The 24,616-nt window shown below is 38.8% G+C and overlaps 1 protein-coding gene across 1 annotated transcript; it reads left to right on the plus strand.

Moving 5' to 3' along the window:
- The first annotated feature begins 7,142 nt into the window (after window positions 1-7,142).
- Window positions 7,143-23,277, plus strand: LOC100891246. The gene is made up of 2 exons (XM_003728254.3): window positions 7,143-7,677; window positions 22,249-23,277. Exon 2 carries the CDS (start codon window positions 22,259-22,261, stop codon window positions 22,964-22,966), a length of 708 nt encoding a protein of 235 aa, XP_003728302.2. The 5' UTR covers window positions 7,143-7,677; window positions 22,249-22,258; the 3' UTR covers window positions 22,967-23,277.
- The last annotated feature ends 1,339 nt before the right edge of the window (window positions 23,278-24,616 follow it).

Below are 24,616 nucleotides of genomic sequence, written 5' to 3' on the forward strand. Positions count from 1 at the left end.
CAAAAAAAAACATCGGCATTGGCTGAAATACAACGTAAAAGGCTGTATTTCGTTTTTTCAACGGCTTTTTCAAATTATCGAATATTTGGGGTGGTACACAAATATTAGAAATCATTATATTTATGGATATTTTAGCCGTCTCTGAACCGATTTTGATCAAACAAAGATGATTTTGTCATTTAAATTGTATGTTCTTTCAAATTTGACACTCAGTTTTTCATTATCTCACAAACAAATTCCGACAAAATTTGTGTAGCGCCCTCTGCAACAGAACTTAACTATACCTTTAACTTAGCCGAATTGTTTGTAAACAATTTTAATCACTTTATCTGACGCACGCGTGAGAGAGATATATATACATGTTTTCGCACACACAGAGAATCGTGCGTGACGTACATGTATACTTGTCGCTCGTAACTCTGACCAAGGGGTTCTACGAGAGCCCTCCTAGCTCGTTGTTCTAACAAATGGCTTGTAAACGATTTAAATCACCTATTTTTTGCAGGTGAAAAAACCTAATGGTCAGCATAGTGTGACGATTCCAGCAGTCCGGAGGTGGTGACTGGGGGGGGGGGGGGGGTGTAGACGAGTAACCCTTTTATATTTTTGTGATGATATTTGTTCGTGATGATGTTTGAGGATTGCTTTACCCGACTGCTAAGAGAGCATGTATATGCTTGAAGTAAGTAAGCAACCAGGGCCTCGTCTTACAAAGAGTTGATATCAATCGCAACTCATTTACGATTTATATCAATCGCAACTATGTACAAAAGAGATAGGAGACTGCAAACTTGCAATTGATTGGAAGACTTGCGATTGATTTGGATCAATCGATACTCTTTGTCAGACGGGGCCCAGAAACCAACGGCTTTAGGTCCTCTCCGAAGGACTTGGTAATGAGGAATCTAGCCTAACCGAAAGGCACGATGAGCGCCTAACCAAAAGGCACGATGAACGACGCAGTTTTGAACCCGGGACCTCCTGGTTACGAGACCACTGCTCTAACTCTAAGCCATCGCATAACATACAAAGAAGATCATTTTCTGCTCGCACGCATTCAATTGAAAAGCCCACTGTAATGAGCGGCGCGTATCAACTCTGGCACTCTGGAAAAAAATAATGGATGAGCATCTGAAATACACGGAAATACCTCCCCACCCTTGTGTTACGACCTATCGTCATGTATTATGACGCATACGACTTTAATGCCAAGACCTAAACATCCTAAGGGCCCCGTGGGTCCCATCTATATCTTCGGGTTAAAAATTTATCACTCTGCCAATTAGATCGTTATTGTTGGGGACGCATTTGGGGCTAAAACGTTGATCCATACGAGAATCCATAAATCTGTATTATCAGCATATTAATCGCTTCCATAACCTGACATGAACGCTTGATTCATTTTATCTCCGAAATCAATCAATTTACAAAAGGTTGTTGAAGTCATTGCTTTTCTCTCAAAGCAGCTCTTCAATCTTGTAATTGTTTCGGATATTGATTGCAAAAAACAAGGCTAATGGCCTCTTTTTTTAACTCCGTATTGGTTACAAATCTATATGGGGAGTCAAAAACTAATATCTTGAGAATGTGATATGTTAGATACATTTACAATGTCTTGCACCAAATGGCCTAAAGAGTTGCCCGTGGGAGTGCAATTTAGGCTGACCGATCGCTGTTCAAAATCGGAATCATTGTTCATATTATCCAAATAGTTATATTCTATTATAATTCCTACTTCCTCGTCGAGAAATGAGGTAAAATTGTTGCCGGAAGCAAAATTATTCGTTTAACTACAACTACATGATATTGCTTTGAATCACTTTTCTTGAAATGACGATTATGAAGGGTATTTTGTAAGTCGTTAATGTTTTTAATTTCTGTTGATTATAGGACGTTGATCACTTTTTTTGTTCTAAAACTGTGTAGGTGGATTTTTTTTTTTTTTACTCACGATAATCTTTTCTACTTTTTCATCGGAAACTTTTCTTCTCCTTTTGCGCATGCTCAAAACCACAAAAAGTTGATGAAAGATTTATTTTTATGCAATTTTGTAATTCTGTTTAAGATTATCTGTGACGATTGGGGTCGATTAGCTGGAGGGGGCAGCTACCCCCCTTTTCCCGCCCCCGTCTAAGGTATGGATCAACGCCCCTCGATGAGAGCAGGTCCGATCATGTTAGAGATGATGTAAAAATAAGCTTCGCTTTCTCAAGAAAACGCTTTTACTCGTAACTGCTCTACCCAAATGGCGGCTATTCAAGGGGAATGTATTAATATCACTAACGCGTGATTTTCAATTATAATCGACTGATTTCGGAAAGCCTTTGGCGTTAACAGGTTACATACTTCACAAAAGATGATTGAAGATCAAATCTCCGTATGCTAAATCATGTAGCAAAATAAATTTCAGATTATAGAAAGAATTGCGAAGAAAGCTAGGCAAGAAAGAAACAAGGTGAAAGGAAAAAAACAGCACAAAAGCAGATGTTTGAAATGTGCAACAGGAGAAGCATGAGATAAATAGGTGCATGTACTGACAGAAGAAAGGTGCCGAAAGTGAGGAAACAAAAGATTATTCTGCAGTATAAGATAGATCGAATGAGTGAATTAATGAATCGGCGGTTGTACTATTCCTGACGGGTACATAATTTCTAAAGAAAAATCTACGGAAAGAAAGAACAAAAAAGATCGCAAAAAACTTACGAAAATCAACCCGGGGCAGACTAAATAGTCTTGTTCATCGTTCATTTAAACGTACGAACAATACAATGATGCATTACCTAAACCGTACACGGTTTCTAGAGGATAAGCAAGAGAGTAGACTTGTGATATTGTCCACCAGTTGATTTTTCGAAAATCTTTGCGATCATATTTGATTTAAGGTCACAGGACTGAAAGAAAAAAAAGTGATCCCATTTTGTTTTTGTCTATGGATGCACACTGTATAGAAAAAACAAAATTCCGACAAGCTAAAAAAAATACAACAAAGCATCTACCTAACAAATATAACTCAAAGAAAAAACGAAAACAACAGCATAAACGCAAGGACTCTCAAATTTGGCCGAAGATGCAGACGGTTCACACCTAGTTCACGCCTTCACCCAAGAAATCAGCAAAATAATTGGTTTGGTGGTATGGGGTGAGATGGGGGCACAAACTATGCTCCAAATATCTGCCTCTTGATGAATGAATGAATAAATGAATGAAAGGATGAATAAATGAATACATACATAAGTAAATGAATACATGCATAAATAAATGAAAGGATTAATGAATGGATTAATTAATTTAAAAAATGAGCTCCGGGCATACAACAGTAAGTAAAATGAATAGAACTAGAGGTAACAAAAGTGAAAGAGAGAAGAGAAAAAGTGGGAAAAGGATTTAGCCTTTCCTATTGCTCCTCAATATGTGGGAGGTGAAGAATTATTGAGATAAATGCAAGGTGATAAACCCGTCGATTTAATTAAAAACAGTTCTGCTACATGTATAACAACAAATATAAAAAACAAAAAGTTCACGCACTCGGTCGCGCAAACACACCCACACCATCCCCCTTACCTTAACCCTCACACGCATATTGGCCCTACATTGACCCCTCTCTCTCGCTCTCTCTCGCTCTCTCTCTCTCTCTCTCTCTCTCTGAAACCTCTCCCACGCTCTTCCCCCTCTCCCCCTCTCTCTCTTTCACCTACCATGTCCTCTTGTCTCTATCCCTCCTTATTTCTCCTTTCCCATTTATTTTATTCTCTCTCCATTTCCCCTGTTTACTTTTTTTCATTTCATTAACACGATCGCGACTATTTTGGAAAAATTACAACTCCAGGGGGGTGTTTCACAAAGATTCTGAGTTGAATTATCTCTAAGATGAACTTAAAAATTATGGAAAGCCGTTAGCATCTTTGAAAATATCTTTGAAAATATTTTGTAAAAGTTATTTTGAAAGGCATAAAATTCAAATCATTCATATTTTCTATCATCGAGGAGATTTCATGTTCTGGATGTGGAATGTATAAAAAAAGTATAAAATACTTGAATATCTGCTTTTGAATATATTTCATTTTAAGGCTCCAATGGCTGTCCATAATTTTTAAGTCCAACTTGGTATGAAGTTCTACTTAGGATCGTGTTTATAAGCCAATTATAGTTGATGCCAAATAATGATGACGATGAGGACATCAACAACGACAATATTATTTCTCCGCCAATAGTTCATTTTTTCCAATGCTGACTCTTTTCTCCCCATCCCATCAATTTCCCATCTCCCTATCTCTCTCTCTCTCTCTCTCTCTCTCTCTCTCTCTCTTTATCTCTCTCTCTCTCTCTCTCTTGCTCCCTATATCCCTTCTCCCCGTGTTAACAACAACACCAAGGACCCAGGTGCACAAACTTAAACCTGTGAATTTGACGGATTATGGCGCCTTCTCGAGAAAGACATCTCCATAAAAACTCTTTATTTATGGTTCTAGGAATCGGCCATAGAATTTACTTCAAATTGCACATTAAAGAAGTACTTTGTGTGATTTTCCTTTTCATAATAATATATGTAACCTGTCCAATTTGAGTAACCTTATGAAAAAACTTAATTAAAGAAGCATTAACGAATTCTCGAGAATTATTTTTCCTTACACTCATCTTGTACATATTTATATCGAGATATAATATACAGGAATTCACAGCTCCGACTGCAAGTACCCAGAATAATAAGGATGCCGAACTACACGATGTAAATTATGTAACCCTCAAGGAACCTAAGCTCAACACGCTTAGCTTTCACGGCGACTGCTTCATAAATAATGAGTTAAATGTTTAATGGATATAAATTATTCAATTATTAATAACGATAATGCATTACATTTACAATGCACTTAATACAATGTTTCTAAGCGCAAGAGAAAGAAGAAAGGAAAAGGAAGGAAAAGGAAGGAAAAGGAAGGTAAAAGGAAGGAAAAGGAAGGAAAAGTGAGAAATACTAAAGAAACATGTTAAAAATATTGAATTACAAGTAAACGGCAAAGAAGAATATGACCTTACACAAAATAAGGACTGCATCAAAATTGATTGAAATTGTAAATAAACCAGATATGGACTTAGAATTATAATAAAAATGAAATATTCAAATACAACTTAAATACAAATTACAAATTATTATATTCAATATAATAATTATGCATCTTAAAATAATTATCAATTATTGTTTTGTATACAATCTTTTAAAAATCAATTTTTCAAAAATCCGTAACTCACAATATTTGCACAATGATTCCACTTCTGTATACATTTCTGATTTTGAAAGACATACATTGACTTATATGATAATTATCTATCGGAGCAAATAACTTCAATTTTATCCTTTTCTAATCTCCTACTCATCTTGCAGTGTTGTGACAATAAAAGCCCTTTCCCAGAGAACATCAAAAATTGATATAAAAAGACGACACCACTTGATTGAAAAGCGGAACAGTGGACTAGGAAGAAAGGAAGGAAGGGGGAAATGGCGTCGGTAGAGAAGGGGTGTGACGATGCGTCACATCCAAATTCGAAATTCTGTGCAAATTTATGACTTGATTGTTTGTCTGTATCTTAGTGTGTATAAAGTACGTGTATGCTTGTAAGTCGATGGCTTTAATGCATCTCGAAGGGGTGTATATAAGGTCTGTCTTCATCAGCCCGAGTTGGCCTTTCATAAAATGAAAAGTTATTCAGATACATAAGTTCAGGCCTTATTGGTTGGTTTTTTGTTTCACCTGATGGCTAAGAGAGCATGTGTATGCGTGTTAGTAGGCAACCAGGGGACCGACGGCTTTAAACCCTCTTCGCAGGACTTGGTAATGAGGATAAATGCCTAGACCAGAGAGTACAAGCGCATTGACTTGGTTTGAAATATGGGACCTCCCGATTACGAGATAGACCACTCCTCTACCACTGAGTCATCGCGAATGTGTAGGTAAAAGTATTACTGTCTTCGTTTGTTTTATTCAAAATCAACCAGCTGGCAGTTATGAATACGGCAAAATCCATCTTAAGCTAAAGAGAGAGAGAGAGAGAGAGAGAGAGAGAGAGAGAGAGAGAGAGAGAGAGAGAGAGAGAGAGCAGAATCTGGTATATAAATGAATGACAGGCAGAGAGAGAGTGTGACTGCATGGGGATAGCAACCGTAGAGACAGAGAGAGGGGGAGCAAAAGTGTGGGGAGGAGTAGAGTGAAATGGCAAGAGAGACTGAGAAAGAGACAGAGAGAGAGAAAGAGAGAGAGAGAGAGAGAGAGAGGGGGGGGTATGTGCGTGTGTGTGTTCGCGGGGAGATAATAGTAGAGGTAGTGGGTGATGTGGGCGCCCTTCCCCGCCTTCATAGACCATCACACTGTCTACTAGCAGATTAAACTATTAATCTTATTTGAAAGCATCGAATATCGCTCCATTTATATTTTGTCATGCACACCCGGGGTAATATTATGTCATTCATCGATTAATTGGATTTTTAAATGATAAAAACGTTTCTGAAATTAGACGTGTTGCTCCTACACTATCTCTCCCTCTCTCATTTTTCTCATTTTATTTCTTGTTATTTTCTCTCTATCTATTTTTTTTTCTCTCTCTCTCTCTCTCTCTCTCTCTCTCTCTAATTATTATGTATATATATATATATATATATATATATATATATGTATATATATATATATATATATGTATGTATCTTTCATATATAAATGTCTCTTTCTCTTGATCTATCTTCTATGAATCTCTCTTTCTCTCTCTCTCTCTTATCACATGCTTCTTTTATTTCTCCTCTGTTTTGTTGTCTGTCTCCTTCTTTTATTCGTCTGCTCTCTCGCTCTCTTCCAATTGTGTTTTCTTACACTCTCTATTACATGCTGTCTTTTCATTATCTTCTCCCTCTCTACCCCCTATGTGTTTATATGTACCTTTCTCCCCCCCCCCTCTCTCTCTCTCTCTCTCTCTCTCTCTCTCTCCGTATTTTCACAATTTTCACTCTAATAGTAGATTTATGGATTCATAATGCAACCACAAAGCATTTCAAGCGATCCAATTAGTAAACTACATGTACGTTAAACCCTCCCCGTTTTCCAGTCAGTCAGTTAGCGAAGTTGGATGAACGCATGCGCACACTGTGATACGTCTTCAAGTTGCTTCCGACGTACACCAATATTTATCTGACAAAGCCCGCGAAGTGTTTTTTTTTTGCTCAGGGAGACGCTATATAAGAAGCGAATTTGTTTCGGAAGATTTTTCAGTCGAGGCACTGGTTGTATACGGTATTCTGCTGATTAAATAAGCAGTCTTACTCGGTAAAAATCCAACCACGTTTCTTATCAGTTTCTTTATTTCTAAAGAAACTCATCTCCGTCTAATTGTGTATACCAGGAAAAGTAAATGGCTACATGACGATCACAATTACACTTGTCCATTGATTTTGGAAGGATTGAAGAACTATATCACTGCGATTATTCACAGCGAGTAGGTTTTTTTTTAACAATCTACCTTTTCTTTTTTGAACTGTGTTTATTTTTTGTTATTTATTAAATTGGGAGAAAATGGTTTGAGGCCTGAACCTCTCCAAACAGCATAGCAACGACACAAGGAACATATTTCGCTTGACCTAAGGTGATTTTCTTGGCGACTACCGGCTCTACAGATTGCGCTGATATCAATTGCAGGGTGAGTATTCATCTTCTATTATTTTACAATGTTCAGATGATACCTACATCTATCTTTCCTTCTCCTTATCTCTCTGTTACTCTATTGTATTTTTCTGCCCCCCTCTAACTCTCTAGCCTTCTACTCCCTTCTACTTTTTCTTTCTAGATCCCTCCCTCTTCAGTTGTCTAAATCTAAGTTATCGATCTATATCTCTCCCGCTTTCGATCTGAATGTCTCTCTTTCTAATTCTCTCTCTCTCTCTCTCTCTCTCTAGTCACTTTCAAAATCCTTTTTGTCTTAATAATCATACTAAAAATAATGATAATCTTGATAATAATAACCTCTCTTTCCCTTTTTTTTCTCTCTCTTTTCCCTCTCTCTTCCCCTCTCTCTTCCTCTCCTCTCTTCCTCCCAATATATGAGTTGTTAAAAAAAAAAACGTTGTTCCGTCTACTACTCAAATTGATTCTATTTCTCAGTAGGCCTACGTCATTTACATATATGTTTTTCGTGTACTACTCTTATGATATATTTATTTATACAAGCAAAATATAGAATATTGTATTCCACCATATACAGTCAAACCTGTCTATAGCGACCACCCAAGGGAAACACAAAAAGTGGCCTTTGTAGACAGGTGGTCTTTGTAGACAGGTTCCTTTAGTACATGATTCAATGAGAAACCATTTTTAAGGGAAACAACAAATGTGGCCTTTGTAGACAGGTGGTCTTTGTAGACAGGTGGTCACTAAAGCAGGTTTGACTGTAAATGAGTAATTTGGCGAAGTAAATCTCGAAATTTTTTTTTACAATGGCAGTAAGATCCATGCAAAGACTGATGGGAGAGTTGCTTTTATTATTCATCTGTGTGCCTACACATCCGTTCTGGAAGAAGGCAAGAGATATCTTCGACACCTAGAATTGATTAAAGACGATCCAGAAAAGAAATTGATACTCTGGCTAAAAAGGAGAACAGGAAAACAAAATCTAAAAGAAATGTAACGTATATGAAATAATCTTTTCATAAAAAATGACTCAGTAAAAAAATATTTAAAAAGTCGTGCCAACGGAAACTTATTAAAGCAAACAAAACAATACAAAAACTCCCGTCGTATTCTATTTCATTTGCGCCAATACATGTTATAAAAGATTAAATTGGTTACAGATCTACAATTTCTTGGTTAGCCATGTAATGAAATCATATTTCTTTATTAACACAGCCTGCTTGGTATGTTTAACATTATGAATTACTTCAACAATAATCTAATGACCGGGGTAATAGTATATTTTTAAAGCGCTTAGGGACATTTTATTGAGCGCTATATAGAAGCTAAATATTATTATTATATTAACAAAACAAAAAAAGCGAATAGAAAGTTGTAAAATTCACAACAATATGACTGTAATTGTTTTACCGAAATATACACTGATACGCTATTTCTAAAGAATAAAAAACTGTACATCGCGATGTGTTTGGTTCGCATGTTAACTAACTCATTTAGTATTGGCTTTCTTTCTTACTCGAATTCTTAATTGAGTAATATTCTAACGTATCCGAGTTTATGAAATTTCAGTACGCATCCCAGGCTTTCGTATAATAATTTCCCTATATATATATATATATATATATATATATATATATATATATACAGAGAAGAAAGCGAATGAGGGAGACAAATGAAAAGTAAAAAGAAGGAAGGCGGGACAGAGGGGTAGTGAGAGAAAGGGAGGGAGAGGGAGAGAGAAAGAGAGAGAGAGAGAGGGGGGGGGGGAGGAAGTATAGACAGGAAAGGAAAGAGACGGAGAGTCAGAGGTGGAATGCACAAGGAATTTTTTTTTTTTTAATTAGGGTATAAAGCACGTGATTTAGATTGAAGGGGTGTCTTTTATTAAGTCTTGAGCAAATTCCACAGCCATAAAGTGGCATTAAATTTCGGTATTGGGTCATTGAGGCGGGTATCGTTCATCTCGATATCAGGTTACGGCTTGTGTACCTATTGTGCCATATTGTACGTATTATTGCAGTTCTACAACTTAAATCAGTGTGTGAACAGAAGCGGCAAATAGTGTATACATGGGGTCCTCTCCCGGCCCCCCCCCCCCCCACTCAGTGTTATTTAGGGTACGCATATGCTCGTTCCCTCTTTTTGAAATCACCCCCTATCTGAGGACTGCCAACATTTCCGAACCCCCCTTTCGCGGGCTTTTCGCGGGCTTTTCCTGCCTTGGAGACCCCCCTAAATCAGGAAAAATGCTCAATGTACCCCCAAAATTCGGAATAATTTCTCAGGAGTCCAAATAGATGAGAGAAAAAAAAGAAAAAACACCCCTTTTTAAAGAAATCTCCGGGTGAAAAGTCAAATACACCCTTTTTTTACAATTCTCGGGCCGGACTTTGTCGCACGAAAAGTACCCCTTTACCGGACATTTTGGCAACACGCATGCGGTCATTTCGAAACCTGAGTGGGGGGGGGGGGGGGGGCGGGGGTCCTCTATAACATAAGCACGCACACAAACTTACGCACACACACACACACACACGCACACACACATACGCACATGCGCACCCACATCCACTCACCTACACATACATAATCACCGACGAATTCTAAATTTTTCCCCGGGTGAAGTTCATTTAAAGCTTATCAGTAGTATAGTGTAAAGGGGCGATTAGACCAGCCTGCAAGGTCACTGGACAGGTGGTTATCTCAGCCTGCAAGGTCACTGGACAGGTGGTTATCTCATCAACTCAGCTCTCAAATAACATAAGAAAAAGAGGATCATGGGGACCAATGGTCACCGATTAGGCATTGTTTGTTATAAAGAGGGCGCAAGTAGCTACAAGTAGTGCAGTGGGCCTTTAAACGTAAATTAGATTAAAATGAAGAAAAAAAGGTTTGACATGAAAAGTGGAAAATTCAGAATTTTGAGGTAGGTGTATAGCTATCGCGACAATTGAATGTCATGTTTTGTGGAAGGACACACGGCTATGTATATAACAATTAATATGTAATAATGTTTTTTTTTAAAATCGTAATTGATATCTCTGTAATGGAACACAAATTCATAGATCTAGCACGATAAGTATAGATTTAGACTTTACCATCGACTGAATTGAACCAAACTCGCATTTTCAGGTTTTCTTTGAAATTGTGGAAACACACGAAAGGGTCAATAGTCCAGGTAGATCAAGACTAGTCGAACTAGACTAGTCTATACATCTCTTAAATGATCTTGAATTTAAAGCCATGGACATGAAGTAGATGCTGGATGTTGGTGACAGGATGTGATGTTAGAGACCAGGGAGGTGAAAGAAAGGAGGCGAAACTCTTGTAATGTATTCAAATGCATTCATGGGTTCTAAAGCGTAAGAATGGGATGTGTAACATTCGTCTTGGCTTTGAAGTTTCATGCTCCGAACCGCGCTTCCACTGCGGGGACTTTCGGAAGTCAAGCACCAGTTTTACATTACAAAATGTATTACAAAATATTAAATTATCGGCAAAATTTCAGTTTAAATAAAAAACTTTATATGGGGATTGTATTGGGAATAGTTCATCAAACAAATTTTCAAATTTAGTACTCCGTCGGCTTCCTACAATTTGTGACCCAGAGTTGATAGAAGAAAAATTACATCCTGACAAATACTCAATATTTTAGGATAATGCGCTAATTTGTGCATGTTTTAATGTTTTAAATAGGTGCCTATCCCACGCAAATACATAATAGATTATGTCCATTTAATCAAATATTACCCTACATAACACTGAGTGGGGGGGGGGGGGGTATGAGCCATAATCAATGTTGGATCAGCTTTACTCCTCCAGGCGCAGGCGAATCCAGAATATTGTAAAAAGAGGGCAGGCAATCTTTCTGAAATTTGAATGAAATCAGGATTTTTTCGGTGCCTATTTACTAAAAAATTTCTTGGACAAGCAAAAGCATCCTGAAAGTATGTCACTACAATTTCAAAGGAGGGCGTGTGCCAGTAGTGCCCCACCCCAATTCCGCCACTGGTTTATTGTAGAGGCATTGTTTTTAAATATTTTTTTTAGGGGAAAATTTTGGGTGATTCGGGGGCGGCTTTGAGTTGCATTCATTTTAGCTTGTACCTAGCGTTTTTCGGGGGAGGGAGATTTTATTCAATATGGGGCTTTAGCCCGCCCCCCCCCCAAAAAAAAAACAACACTCCTGCACCGTTCTCTTGTTCACTTTATGTATGAAATATATTACATATATATATATATATATATATATATTTGTACTTCTTTCTTCTCCTTCGACATAATCTATTGTGCAGTTGCGTGGGATAATTTACAGACGAGAGACCAACCAAAGATGACCAAGGTGCCTCATAACAATATGCAAGACTATTGCATGAAATAGATTTTGAAACTTCCATTAACTCTTATTACGCAGAGTTAGGTGGCAACATTTTGAGAACAGAACCAATAACCAAATAATTAACAATTTGACATCAGATGAATTATTCTTTCGATATAGTATATAAAAGACTTTCTTGGAAATGTCCCATCAATCATTGTATGTTTCTAAGTATGCACATTTCAACCCGTTTTCTCTTTCTTTCTTTTTTGATTCCTAAAAACAAACCTGAATCTAAAAGAAAATCGTTATTGCACAGGATGGCTTATGCCGAAAGGGTGGGTAGCGTCGCGTCGCGGCGCGTTGACTTGAACGCGACCATTCGTCCAAAGCCGTTTAAGCCTACCGAGCTCCGGCTCTGCACAGGCAGAGGTTGCAATGCCCGCGCGGGAAACTCGAAATAATGGAAGAACAGGCCTCGAAAACATCTTCGATCTCATGAGAGATTGATAGAAGGCCGAAATCAAATACAGATGTAGAATGAGGGCTGTACTTTGCCACTGAAGTGATTTAAATCATGTCTTCATTACAACGTTACAATATATAGGTTAAGGCCCGGTCCCACTGCACTTACGGATGCAAAGAGGATGTAAAGCGTAACAAAATCTTGCCATCCGTTGGAAAACGCTATGCATCCGTTGTGTACTCATTGCATACGTGTTTCATACGCTCTATCCATCGAGCATCCGTCCACTGTGATTTCATCCGCGCAAAAAGTTTTGAGCTGCACAAAACTTTTAGAACGGATGAACTTCCGCCGTGTACGATGTAAATCCGCGACAAATACGAGCAACAAACGTTCTATGTCCGTTATCATCCGTTAAACGTCCGCTGTATCCTCTCTGCATCCTCTGGGCATCCTCGCAACTCACATCCGCTACACCTGAAAACGGAAAGAGGGAGGAAAGATAAGGTACACGGAACGTCTGTACATCGTTAGTAGCACGGAAATAGAAAGGATGTAAGCGTATGCATCTCGTATATAAAGTTTTCAAAGCTGTCATCCACTTCCATCCGCTTTCATTCGCTAGGCTTCCGATGAACATCCGTTTAACATTCCCGCTACATACTACCCACGTCCGTTATTTTCCGTTCTGTTTTCGCAAATTTTCGCAAATTTTGTCCATTTCTGGAGCGGATGAAAACGGATGGAGCCACCCGCGAAATTTTGCTCGTCCACTGTGTCCTTTATGCATACGTGTTGTGTCCATCGGCCAGTGGGACCGGGCCATATCAGACAAAATTATATAACAATTGACAGCTAGGTCGCTGATCGCGGAGCATCGACAAAAGCTGGGGTTTATGAAGCAGGCTTTGACGCCCGAGAACTTAATTTACATCACAAGTAGCCAAATCGAAGATTCATTGTGATGTATGCAGAAAATACTAAAGTGGATTCGTGGAAAGATCTCTATCCATTACTTATCTTATTGCCGTCTTCATAACACCGGATGATACGTCCCATTACGTAACCCAACAATGTACCTCATTCACACCCACATACCGACTCCGCAACAGCTTCAAACCGACCGACTCTTTTTGTCTTGACCATTTTTACCTGGGATTGTGTATTTAAGCATTGCGTTATTTGTTTGAAGGCAGGGCAATTGTAAAAATTAAAGAAGCCTTTTTGGATCTGAAAAAAATATAAAAAATTAGACATAAAACTCAAATATTTTGAAAACTTGATCGAAAATCAAAAATGTCTTTAATTTTTATATTTGTTAAACTTATATCGACCTGCTTTCTTCTCTTCTTATATCTCCATGCTTCCACACGTCCACACATTTTGTTGTTCTTTCTTTGAAAAATGCCGTTATGCCTTTACTAATTGATTACACAAGATTTTGAAAACTTCATCGAACATGAAAAGGGTGTTTGATAATGTAAGGATGAACATTGCATGGAAACTACATCAACGCAATCATATTATAAACACATACACATAATCATATCCTTTATTATATTGTCACCTTTTCATCATAATCAATAGTTATATTTAAACTTCAAATTTTTCGAAAAAAAAATCCTCGGTCTTAAAAAATGTTTTACTACATGTATATAGATGAATATTTAAAAGGAATTATATCAATCCAATTACACATACAAATCTACACAGCTTCTTTCTTTACATAATGTACATCATGTACATAATCATAGTCCCTGTGCAGCGATGGATTAATTTTTTTAAAGCCAAGAGCCGGTTGTCAGCCTGACCGTAGCTGTCGGGTTTAGCCCACATGGTAAATATTTGGGAGAGGCTCGCAGACTATTTTGATATAGATTGATTCTTTCACCTTGTCTTGACCTAGGCCCCGTTGCATGCAAATTCTCATTAATGGTAAATTCAATGGAAACATTGATGTGATGTTGCCATGTCAGTTAATATTTCTGGCAAAGTTGTTATCGGTGGTAAGTTTTATGCGACAGGGCCCAGAAGTGTGTTCCTCGAAGTCATCAACATTGGCATCATCCCCTCCAAATGTTATGTCCGGTTTGGGGGTCCCGCCGCCCCCCCCCCCCCTACTCAGTGTTATTTAGGGTATGCATATGCGTGTTCCCAGCACCCCCTCCCTTTTCAGCATAAGTCCAGTGTGTAAAATACGGTAGACTTTTTTTATTATTTTGTTATACGAGCCTTTTCAGCACCACCCCCCTTTTTCAGCATACGTCCGGTGTGTAAAGTCAATACGGGTAGACCTTTTTCTTTTGTTACGAGCCGGATATTTTGGGAACACGCATGCGGTCCCTCCGTTCCCGGAGTGGGGCGGGGGCGGAGGCAGGGGTGGTATTGGGGGTGTTCTACGACTGCTGAATGAGATGGGTTATTAAATCTGTACCCTCTACAACACGCGGGGGCTGACCGACCAAATACATCGACACGTTTAGGGAGGATACCCCCCCCCCCTTCCCCACCCCGTTCTCAATCTCTCTGAATATACATTACTGCAAAGTACCCGTAATACATGTTATTTAATACATCTCGTACGCGTTATGATAACTTGTTTGTGCTAGCTTGATTCCTATTTTGCATGTTCATTAGTAAAAATTACAATAATTCCAATTAGCAGAGGAATGGAACCGGGCGCAAAGGATATTAGAAAATTGCTGATTCGTTACTTTATGAACGTTCCATGGTTTAAACTATAATATCTTGTTTGCTTAAATCATAATTTTGGCTCTTTAAGAATATAAAGATAAATCCCAATAAAATTCTTGTTTTCTTTCACGTGATCCCACAAAAGCTGTATGAAGGTCGATTAATCGTGGAGGGATATTTATAAGAACTGGAGTAATTATTCTTGTAATCCATGGATACTTAAATCATTCTCTAGGTAGATAATTATGTTGATTGTAATTATCGAATTAAATTGTATTTTGCCACGCATCCGGAAAACGCATCTTTAAAGAAAAGGTGGAGTTTCGGAACAGATTAACACAAATGTCGGTTTGGAAGTATATCATTGGAAAAAAAATTGCCCTGAAAATAAATGATCTTCAAATGCCCTCATTATTTATTCTGAATATAACGAGAACAATTTTACACCAAAGTTTCATGCCACATGTATTGTGTAGTCCCATATACCCCAATTTCTGTCTGCAATGCATTTCATTTTGATCATTTCGAAGCCACACAGTTTGCCTCATTTTCATGTCCTACATACTCAACCCTTTTCAGTTGTTTCTAGTCTTCCACAGTCTTTCTTTCATGAACATGGCCCCATCGTATAAAGAGTTGCGAATAAACCGAATCAATCGCAAGTCCTCTAATCAATCGCATACAGTTGCGATTGATATCAATTTTAAATAAGTTGCGATTAATCGCAACTGTTTGTGACACGGGGGCCCAAAATCCATGTGCATGGGTTTCTTGCTCTGATCCTATATAGGCGCGTATTCCATTGGCTTATTTGCGTCACGTGCAACCATGATGATCATGAACTTTTGTCTTCTTAGAGTTAACGCCAAACCTATCATTTTCGTACTGTAAAATTCATTATAATTTTAACCGCAGTCCTTCCTTTCTAACAAGCACACGTCCGTGAAGGCATAACGTGATGGTTCAGTGGCAGAGCAGTTGTCTCGTAACCGGGAGGCCCCGGGTTCAAAACCATATCAATGCGAATTTTCCCTTAGGTAAGGCATTGGTTCTTATTACCGAGTCCTCCTGAGAGGACTTAAGGCCATGGGGCCCTGGTTGCTTACTTACAAGCAATACATGCTTTCTTAACAGTCAGGTAAAACAAACATAAGACACCAATTATTACTCGTCATATTGAAAATAATCAGCATGATTTGGGCGTGTCAGGGAGCAACCCTTTTCGGTCAGTGACATGGCTACCATGATAATATTCTCCTACATAGAATTAGAACGAATGAAAAAGCTCACAATTTTGTGTAGCTTTACCAGAATTCCCCCTTATTGGGATAGTCAGTGACCTGCATGCACCCTATACTAATTTGCTATGTCTCGCCAACCTGATAAATTAATTGAGAGCACCTGTCACAGGAGATTAGATAATGGTTTCTTTCCCTTTCTTTATGCAAACATTTATATCTGATGATCTGCTTGTTGAAAGATGTGATGCCCGTTGACACATTACAATTAGTGCGATTTGGATCGCGATGCACGGATCGAGGTTTTTTTTGCGACCGTTCACACATGTCAATTTAGTGCGATTTGGATCGCGATGCAAAGATTGATTTTTTGTTTGGCGACCATTCACACACATGGAGAATACTCGCTCGACGGCAAAAACGTTCGAATTGCGCATACGTGAATCTCGACGATGTATGCGTGCTTTGAATCCTGGGATTATAAGTTGTTTTTCGCATTCTTAACACCATTCACACACACAGCACCCGGCAAACTATCGTGATTATTCTGAAATTAGTAAGACTTACTGCAAATTGCGAACTGGATGTGTACACACACGCAAAAAAAGATTAGTAAATGTCACCTTTTCCGTAGGTGTGAATGCCCCCTGGTGTTACAAATATTCTACCATTACACGCAAAGCAAACTAAATGACTGATTAGATTTTTCGTGATACCCGCTTCTCTAAGGCAGGTGGTACGGATTAATCGATGATCAAATAATAAAATAGAATATTATCATGCAGTCCTTAAAGTAGAGCCTCCATTAAATTCAGTAGTAGATTACAATGAACTATCAGTAACTTTAAATCTAAATTAATTTGATGCTCTTTTTCGTGAATAAATACAAATACAAATTTCATATTGTGTTAAGTATAAAAACAACATCTTATAACCGTCCAGTAATTGTTAGGAATACGTATTTAGCGGCTGGATCGAGTGGTTTACTCTAAGTTCCCGAATTGTTTTAATTTTCTTATACACAGCCACTGCCAGGCGCGGATCCATGGGGGGGGGGGGGACCTGGAATTGAAGAAAAAAAAATTAATAAAAAAAGATTTAAAAAACAGGGAAAAAAGGAAGAAGAATTTTCTCACGAATTGGGCCAAACAAATGCTCTCATGCCCCCCCCCCCCCCCCTCCCGCTAATTCATCGGCTGGCTGAATCGCCGCTTAATATTCCCTCAAAATTTGCACCTCCAAAACAAAGTGCCCTCACCCCCCCCCCCCCCCCCGCTTACTCACTAGCTGGCTTGGTCGCCGCTAAATATTTTCTCACGAATTGCCCCCCTGCCCCCTCCTGCCGTCGGCTGGATCCGCCCCTGGCCACTGCAACGGGTTATCTCATTTCGATCAGTGCAATCATGCATTTCTATTGTATTTGAGGGATCTGTTATTGTTAGCATATTTGTAGTCAAGATGAAGAAATTAATACAAATTAAATTCCAATAATGAACCTCTTAGTCAACAATTTCACTTCTCCTTGCCCTCGGGTATTTTCAAGATAAATAACAGCAAGAGTAATCCTGTCGTTTACCAAATTTGCTACTTTCGTTTTTTCATATTATTAGCTTCATAATATGACCGCAAAACCAGAATCAATGAAGCAGTACGTGTGTCAATATCGGGTAATTACACATTCTAAAAGGTGCAGTGGGTAACTGCCATCTTCAGCAAATGAACGCAGGAAAAAAAACAAGTTGTTTCCTAAGAATAATTGGAATGTCGCGGGCAGAAGGATGATACATATTGCACTTGAGCGCGAGTGACGTTAAAAGCATGCTCGGAGAAACTCAAGAGTTCCCGCCACAAATCAAGCCCGCTTTTTGTCAGAAATTAAAAAGAGGGGCAAGTAGTTGATGTACGTGATACCATGTCTTTTGCTTGTTTATTTTTGAAGGGTTAACTAAAGCATAATAATGACAGCTTCGGGTCTTTCCGTGCTCACGGGCTAATTCGGAAGTGGCAACTGGCATGTTTTTAATGCCAATGTATTACTCCGTCATCGAAACCCTAATGGAAACACGATTTCCGTTGCAGAGGGATTGGTGGGCGTTGACGGAATGGCGTAGCCATGGGGGGGGGGGGGGGAGGACTTGCCCCGGCACCTATTACCAGATAGCAAAAAGAAGCAATATTGTGTGCGCGCGTATTTGAAGAGAATTTGAGTGACAAGAGAGAGAGAGAGAGAGAGAGTTAAAAAAAAAAGGAATGAGGACAAATAAGATAATAATTTGTTATATGCACCCCGTCACGATCCTACGTTACTCGGTCCCTCGATTGCTCCTCTGTAATTTTTCAAATTAGTAAGATATTTGCCTCTTATGTGTGGATGATAATTAGTGCTACAAAATCATAATGAATAGATTTATTTCTATCCATCAAAATGAGTCCCCAATTTTAATGAAAACTTTAAGTGATCTAAATTATGATGGTGATGATAATTCACCCCCATCCCTGAAAAAAAAAATGTCAGGGTTGGGGTGTAGAGAGAACTCACCCCCCCCCCCATACACACACACACACACACACCCACACACACACACCCCCCTACTCCCACGTATGGCCTATTTGCACAATCCCCTTTAGCAGTAATCTACACGATACCATCGCAGTTCAGGAGTTTAGTACGTGTACGTGCTTTTGATAAGAGTTTGGTAATCTTCGTTAGATGTGGACGTAGAATATTCCCTATCTGCTTGAGTAGATTAATGATGCTTCCTGTTCTACCCAATTACTTTAAATCAAACGTTCGATTGGAGCAATTTACGGTCAGATTCCAGAGATAAATATATTCTTTAGGGAGTATTTTTTATCGTAAAACCTCGGAGAAATTTGAATGATTCCGGCACCAAGAATCCTAATCTACATAAATTTTGATCAATGCTGAAAATATCATCGAGAGATCGAAAAAGAGTAAGAAAGAGGGAGAGATAGGGAGAGATAGAGAGGGAGAGGTAGAGAGAGAGATAGAGAGAGAGAGAGAGAGAGAGAGAGAAAGTGTGTGTGTGTGTGTGTGGGGGGGGGGGTGAATAACCGCAATTTTTTTTCTCGAAAATACTTCTTTTAATCGCATCCCCATGATATGCTTTTAGCACTCTATTTAATCACTCCCTACTTTAAATACATCAAATGGATGCAAATGGAATTAAAATGAGTGGAGACAGATTATGATATTTTTCATGACCAAACATTTTCCAATCACGACAGATTGTCTGACCGTTTTGTGCGCTACAGACTACGCTCGTATACAACGTGCCCTCTGAAACTATTTCCGTTTTTATTTTGTTTTTATTTTTTGTCTGTTTGTTTGTTTATTTGGGTGGGTTCTTTTAAGGGGGAGCGGTTCGTGGGTATTCTTTCTTTGCTCGCCTTGTTCATCCTTTCTACTCTGCTTCTAATTATCTTTCTTTATCTCCCTCTCTTTCTCTTCTTTTCCTTCCTCCTCCAATCCTCCTCCATTTTCGTTTTTTCTTTCATTCTTTTATTATCATCTCTCGCCCTCAATCCCCCATACTCTTTTTTCATCTTCTTCAGCTTCTTCTTAATTTCATTGACTCTCTCTCTCTCTCTCTCTCTCTCTCCCCCCCCCCCATCTCCCTCCCTCATTCTTTTCATTCGTCTTTGTAAATTTGCTGGAGGCACTGCCGTTTGCACATTTTTTAGACATCTTTTTGACATGCAATCAGGAGCGCGAAACCGATTCTTGATGATCTTCCCACGGGTGTCAAAACGGCAATACAACCTTCACACTTGATGAATCTTCTTTTTTCAGTTCACATGGGACAGTCGTAGTTTTAAAATTCAAGTTTCCGAAACCTCGAAGTGTTCAAACAACCAGTATTCAAACTTTTAAACTACATGGCGGGCAAGCAATCATTTTGACAACAAAATGGCGTAACCTACATGTTTATTGCATCCGCACTCCACCCTAACATCTTCAAGTGTGGATCCCCTCCCGCTCGAAGTTATCGCGCTAACCTTAAAGGGAGTGTAGCTTGGCAAATACTGGTTGATGCCATTTACGGCTTCTTTTGGACAACTGCGCGTATACGAATGGACTTGATTAACGGTCAGCGCGCGATAGCGTTCACGAAACAGACCGAAGCTCTCCTGCACGCTTCGGTTTCGCGTATGTTGCACGCACATGATTGCTGTGGTCGCGTCGTCCGTAGTGGTCTTATAAGTTACCCGATTGGCCCCGAGGCAGACCACGGGCAAGACACGTAGTATCGTCAGGCTACACTACCTTTAAGATCTGTCGTGGCTTATAACTTCGAGTAAAGTTTCGTAAGCACTAGTGCATCCGCACGGTCTCTTTACTACAACACGCACAAGATAACCTTTAAGTTTAAAACCACGGCCTAAACGAACTAGTGTGTGTACCTAACGACACAAAGGACATCATGAAATCATTTTTGAAGGAGGAGAGAGGTGCATAGGATTAAGTTTTCGAACAAGTAGATTAAAAAATATAAGTGTGGTTATTGTCGACTACCCTAAAAATAAAAGTCTATAGAATCCATAAAGTCCGAATCTACCGACAGGATTTTAATGTCAATCAAAGTTTTTATCCAAAAATGTATTCATCTTGTGCTTTTCAAGAAGATTTTAGTGATATGTCAAAATCGATCGTAAATCGTAGATTCTGAATAGTTGAAAAAGGATTCATACAAAAAGATTAACAAAATAACTAACACAATGGAGAAAAAAAGGGGGACAAAACGAACACAAAACTTAACTGTTACTGGGAAATGTCAAACGAAACGAATTAAAGCAGCAAAATGACAAAATAGAAGCAACTACCAAGTCAAAGGGGTTCTCAAACTTATTAATTTCAAATATGCCGACAAACATTGCAGAGTTCCCGATAAACGTAAGCAGTGTGTGTGATTGGGGTGTTGCATCCCACTCCCAGCAGCACGAACGACACCCCCAAATGAGATGCACCTGTTTACATTTCCTCTACATTTCATTTATTTTCTTTTATCACAGCCTGACCATAACGCTAGTTGTTCATGGTCATATGACGTTTTACAAGTCATGACAGCGGAAATAACAAGAATCAGAGAGACGATTTCTCGCCCAAAACCCACTTATAATTGCATGGTGACCAAATGGAAATCAATTGGGAGTTGGCTGTCTTGTACGCCCGTAAGGTTATGTTGCCGTCGATAAGAAGTTGTGTGTTTAATTGTATCACGCGAAATATCGCTCAGCCTTTGAACGACTAATAATAACAGAGCTGTGAACGTTTGAAATACAAGATCACTGAATCTATGCGAATCTCAAATTAGCGCGGGGGAAGGCAGCGACGTATGCACAAAAATATGAACAAAAGGATAAAGGATAGGAGAAGGTCTTTTACTTTTTATTTATGTGATTGTTCTGATACACTTTATATGCGATACTCTCTTCCTTTTTGGAAGGGGGGGGGGGTTTGTGTCAGAGAAGTCGGAGTTTTGGGATTTAACAGGAAAGAGAGAACCCCTTAAAACATTTTACCCCCCTTCCTCCAATCAAAAACCAAAAAAAAGTTCGCAGTTCCCTTACCTGATTACCCATATTCGTCGTCATGTATACATCCGCATGTTTTCATATCAAGTTTTAAAATATAATGATGTTTTTTTTCTCTCTCTCTCTCTCATTTCTGTTCTGGCGGTATGCGTTTGAAGACAGTATGTTGTATGGCCTATGAATTCGTCTCGGATCATAGTTATCTCTTGAGATTACCTTGAGGCACTATTTGTTTTACTATTTCCCTTCAATAGTCGTACGGTAGTCGTACGATGTCACATTTATTCTCTTTTCCTTTTCTCTGTCATACAGGACCACAAACATGGAAAGACATTCAGCAATTCTTTGGGTGATCCTTAACCTGATGTTAGTTCACTTTTCTCATTGTAAAACGAAAACCAGTGCGAACGATCTCGACCATCATAACGATGGCACCGCCATCGGGCTCGACCTGGAGCCTCCTCTTCAGTCGATGTCGTCGCCGTCGTCGTTACAAGGTAATCAATTTAATGAAGAAAGCGAAATAATACAAGGAGCCAAAGACAAACTGCTTCGCTCCATTCTTAGGAGCACTGTTGTCGAGGTCAGTCGATATCTTCGTGTTATCGATGCTGCATCAAACCACGATTTATCGTCTGCGGATGAAACGACCGTGGATGCGTACGCACCTTCAAAAGCTGCGGTGCTGGGAAGCGGATTATACACCGACCAAGATGGTGCCGATGTCGGGTCTCTTCTTAAGCGGAGTCAACCTGCCCCGTTGAGGAAACGACAACTGAACGCGCTTGAGAGAGCTGTGATTCGTCAAGAGATCCTGCGTCGACTGGAAGAGAGCAAGAACCCCATGGAAATGCCGATCGGACTTCGTTTCCGGAGAGTGGACGGGACCGGTGGCCTTTCCAGTCACTATCCCTTCGTTCCTTTTGTGGACTCCTTCTTCCCGACATCGCATCGCCTCGGCTACGGGCCTTCTGCCCTGGCAACAAGACATTCATCGTGGAATACTTTCCTAAATACGCTACCTTACTGACCTTACCGGACTTATTAAGCCCCAAAGAACTTATATGCAAGTCATATCATAAGATACCCGATGAATAAACAGTGTTCTGTTGGCCTGGAGTGTAGTCGTGGTAGAATCAGAATGAAATGGTATATAAGTCCTCACATGCTGGTCATTGGTGGCATAAATCTGGAAAATCATCTCTTTTATGTCTTGAATAGCCAAAGTGAAGTCGATATATTTATTATTTATTTTTTAATTTCATTAAGGAGAAGATGCCTTGGTAAGTCCAGTAAAGAAGTATGACTCATTTTTTTCGCTCTTATATGGAAAATTTGGTGGCATAATTTAATCTGGAAAATATTCCCTTTTATGTCTTCAATAGCCAAAGTGAAGTCGATATATTTATTCATTTCTTTTTAAATTTCATTAAGGACAAGATGCCTTGGTAAGTCCAGTAAAGAAGTATGACTCATTTTTTTCGCTCTTATATGGAACATTTGGTGGCATAAATCTGGAAAATATTCCCTTTTATGTCTTGAATAGCCAAAGTGAAGTCGATATATTTATTTATTTCTTTTTTAATTTCATTGAGGAGAAGATGCCTTGGTAAGTCCAGTAAAGAAGTATGACTCATTTTTTTTCTCGCTCTTATATGGAAAATTTGGTGGCATAAATCTGGAAAATATTCCCTTTTATGTCTTGAATAGCCAAAGTGAAGTCGATATATTTATTTCTTTCTTTTTTAATTTCATTAAGGAGAAGATGCCTTGGTAAGTCCAGTAAAGAAGTATGACTCACTTTTTTCGCTCTTATATGGAAAATTTTCCTTTCCATTCACTACGTTTATATCACAGATGAAGACATGGCCCTTGTTAATGAAACGGCCATTGCAGCAATCCGGCGATGGAAGAACTTAATTTAATTTAACTTAATTTTAATTAAGGAGCTTTACATAACTATCTTAATCTAAGGAGACACGAACGAACGAACGATGTATATTTTATGTTCAAGGTATACTAATTTTGTTGTAATATCCATTATTCTATAATGTTCAATTATATTATTCAGAAAATGCCTTGAAAGTAAGATGGCCTGTCTGAGGGTCAAAAAACAAAATAATGACACGTGTAGGCATACAATGTAATTACGTATATTATCCACATGAGATGCCTTCTTACCCTAACACTCACTCTTCTTGAAATGTCAAAAGCATTAAGGCAATATTTGTGTTTTCTCCATCGCAAATCAGGTAGTTCGGTAGGGAGGAGGGGTTAGGAGATGAGAGGATGGTGGAGGTATGACGGAGGCTGGGGAGGGAGACTAGGTTTCTTGGGAAGGGCGACCGGGGGGGGGGGCAGGGAGAGTTTTTTAAATGTTCGTCTTCATTCAATATTATGACTTGTAATATTTTGTTGTATTATTGTAGTATTGTTTGTAATTATTATGTTATCAAAATCAATGATTTTATATGTAACAGAATTTTTTTTCTTTCTCGATTATATTAAATTTGTTTCATAGAATGAAAAATAAAATACGTTCTAAAACAAAAAAATAATAAAGGTATTTACTTAGTCATTGTTTTACGCAGGCATGGTGAGTTGCCATTTATAGGCGTTCGGATATTATATCTTCTGCGGGGGGGGGGGGGGAGGAGGTGGGGGTGACTAGCTTCTTTTG

Source organism: Strongylocentrotus purpuratus, unplaced genomic scaffold (genome assembly GCF_000002235.5).
Source record: "Strongylocentrotus purpuratus isolate Spur 01 unplaced genomic scaffold, Spur_5.0 spur5_scaffold_4, whole genome shotgun sequence".
NCBI lineage: Eukaryota > Metazoa > Echinodermata > Echinoidea > Camarodonta > Strongylocentrotidae > Strongylocentrotus > Strongylocentrotus purpuratus.

Bases quoted from the DNA above. Each gene is read 5' to 3' on its own strand.
- LOC100891246 (XM_003728254.3), top strand. From the start codon at position 22,259: ATGGAAAGACATTCAGCAATTCTTTGGGTGATCCTTAACCTGATGTTA.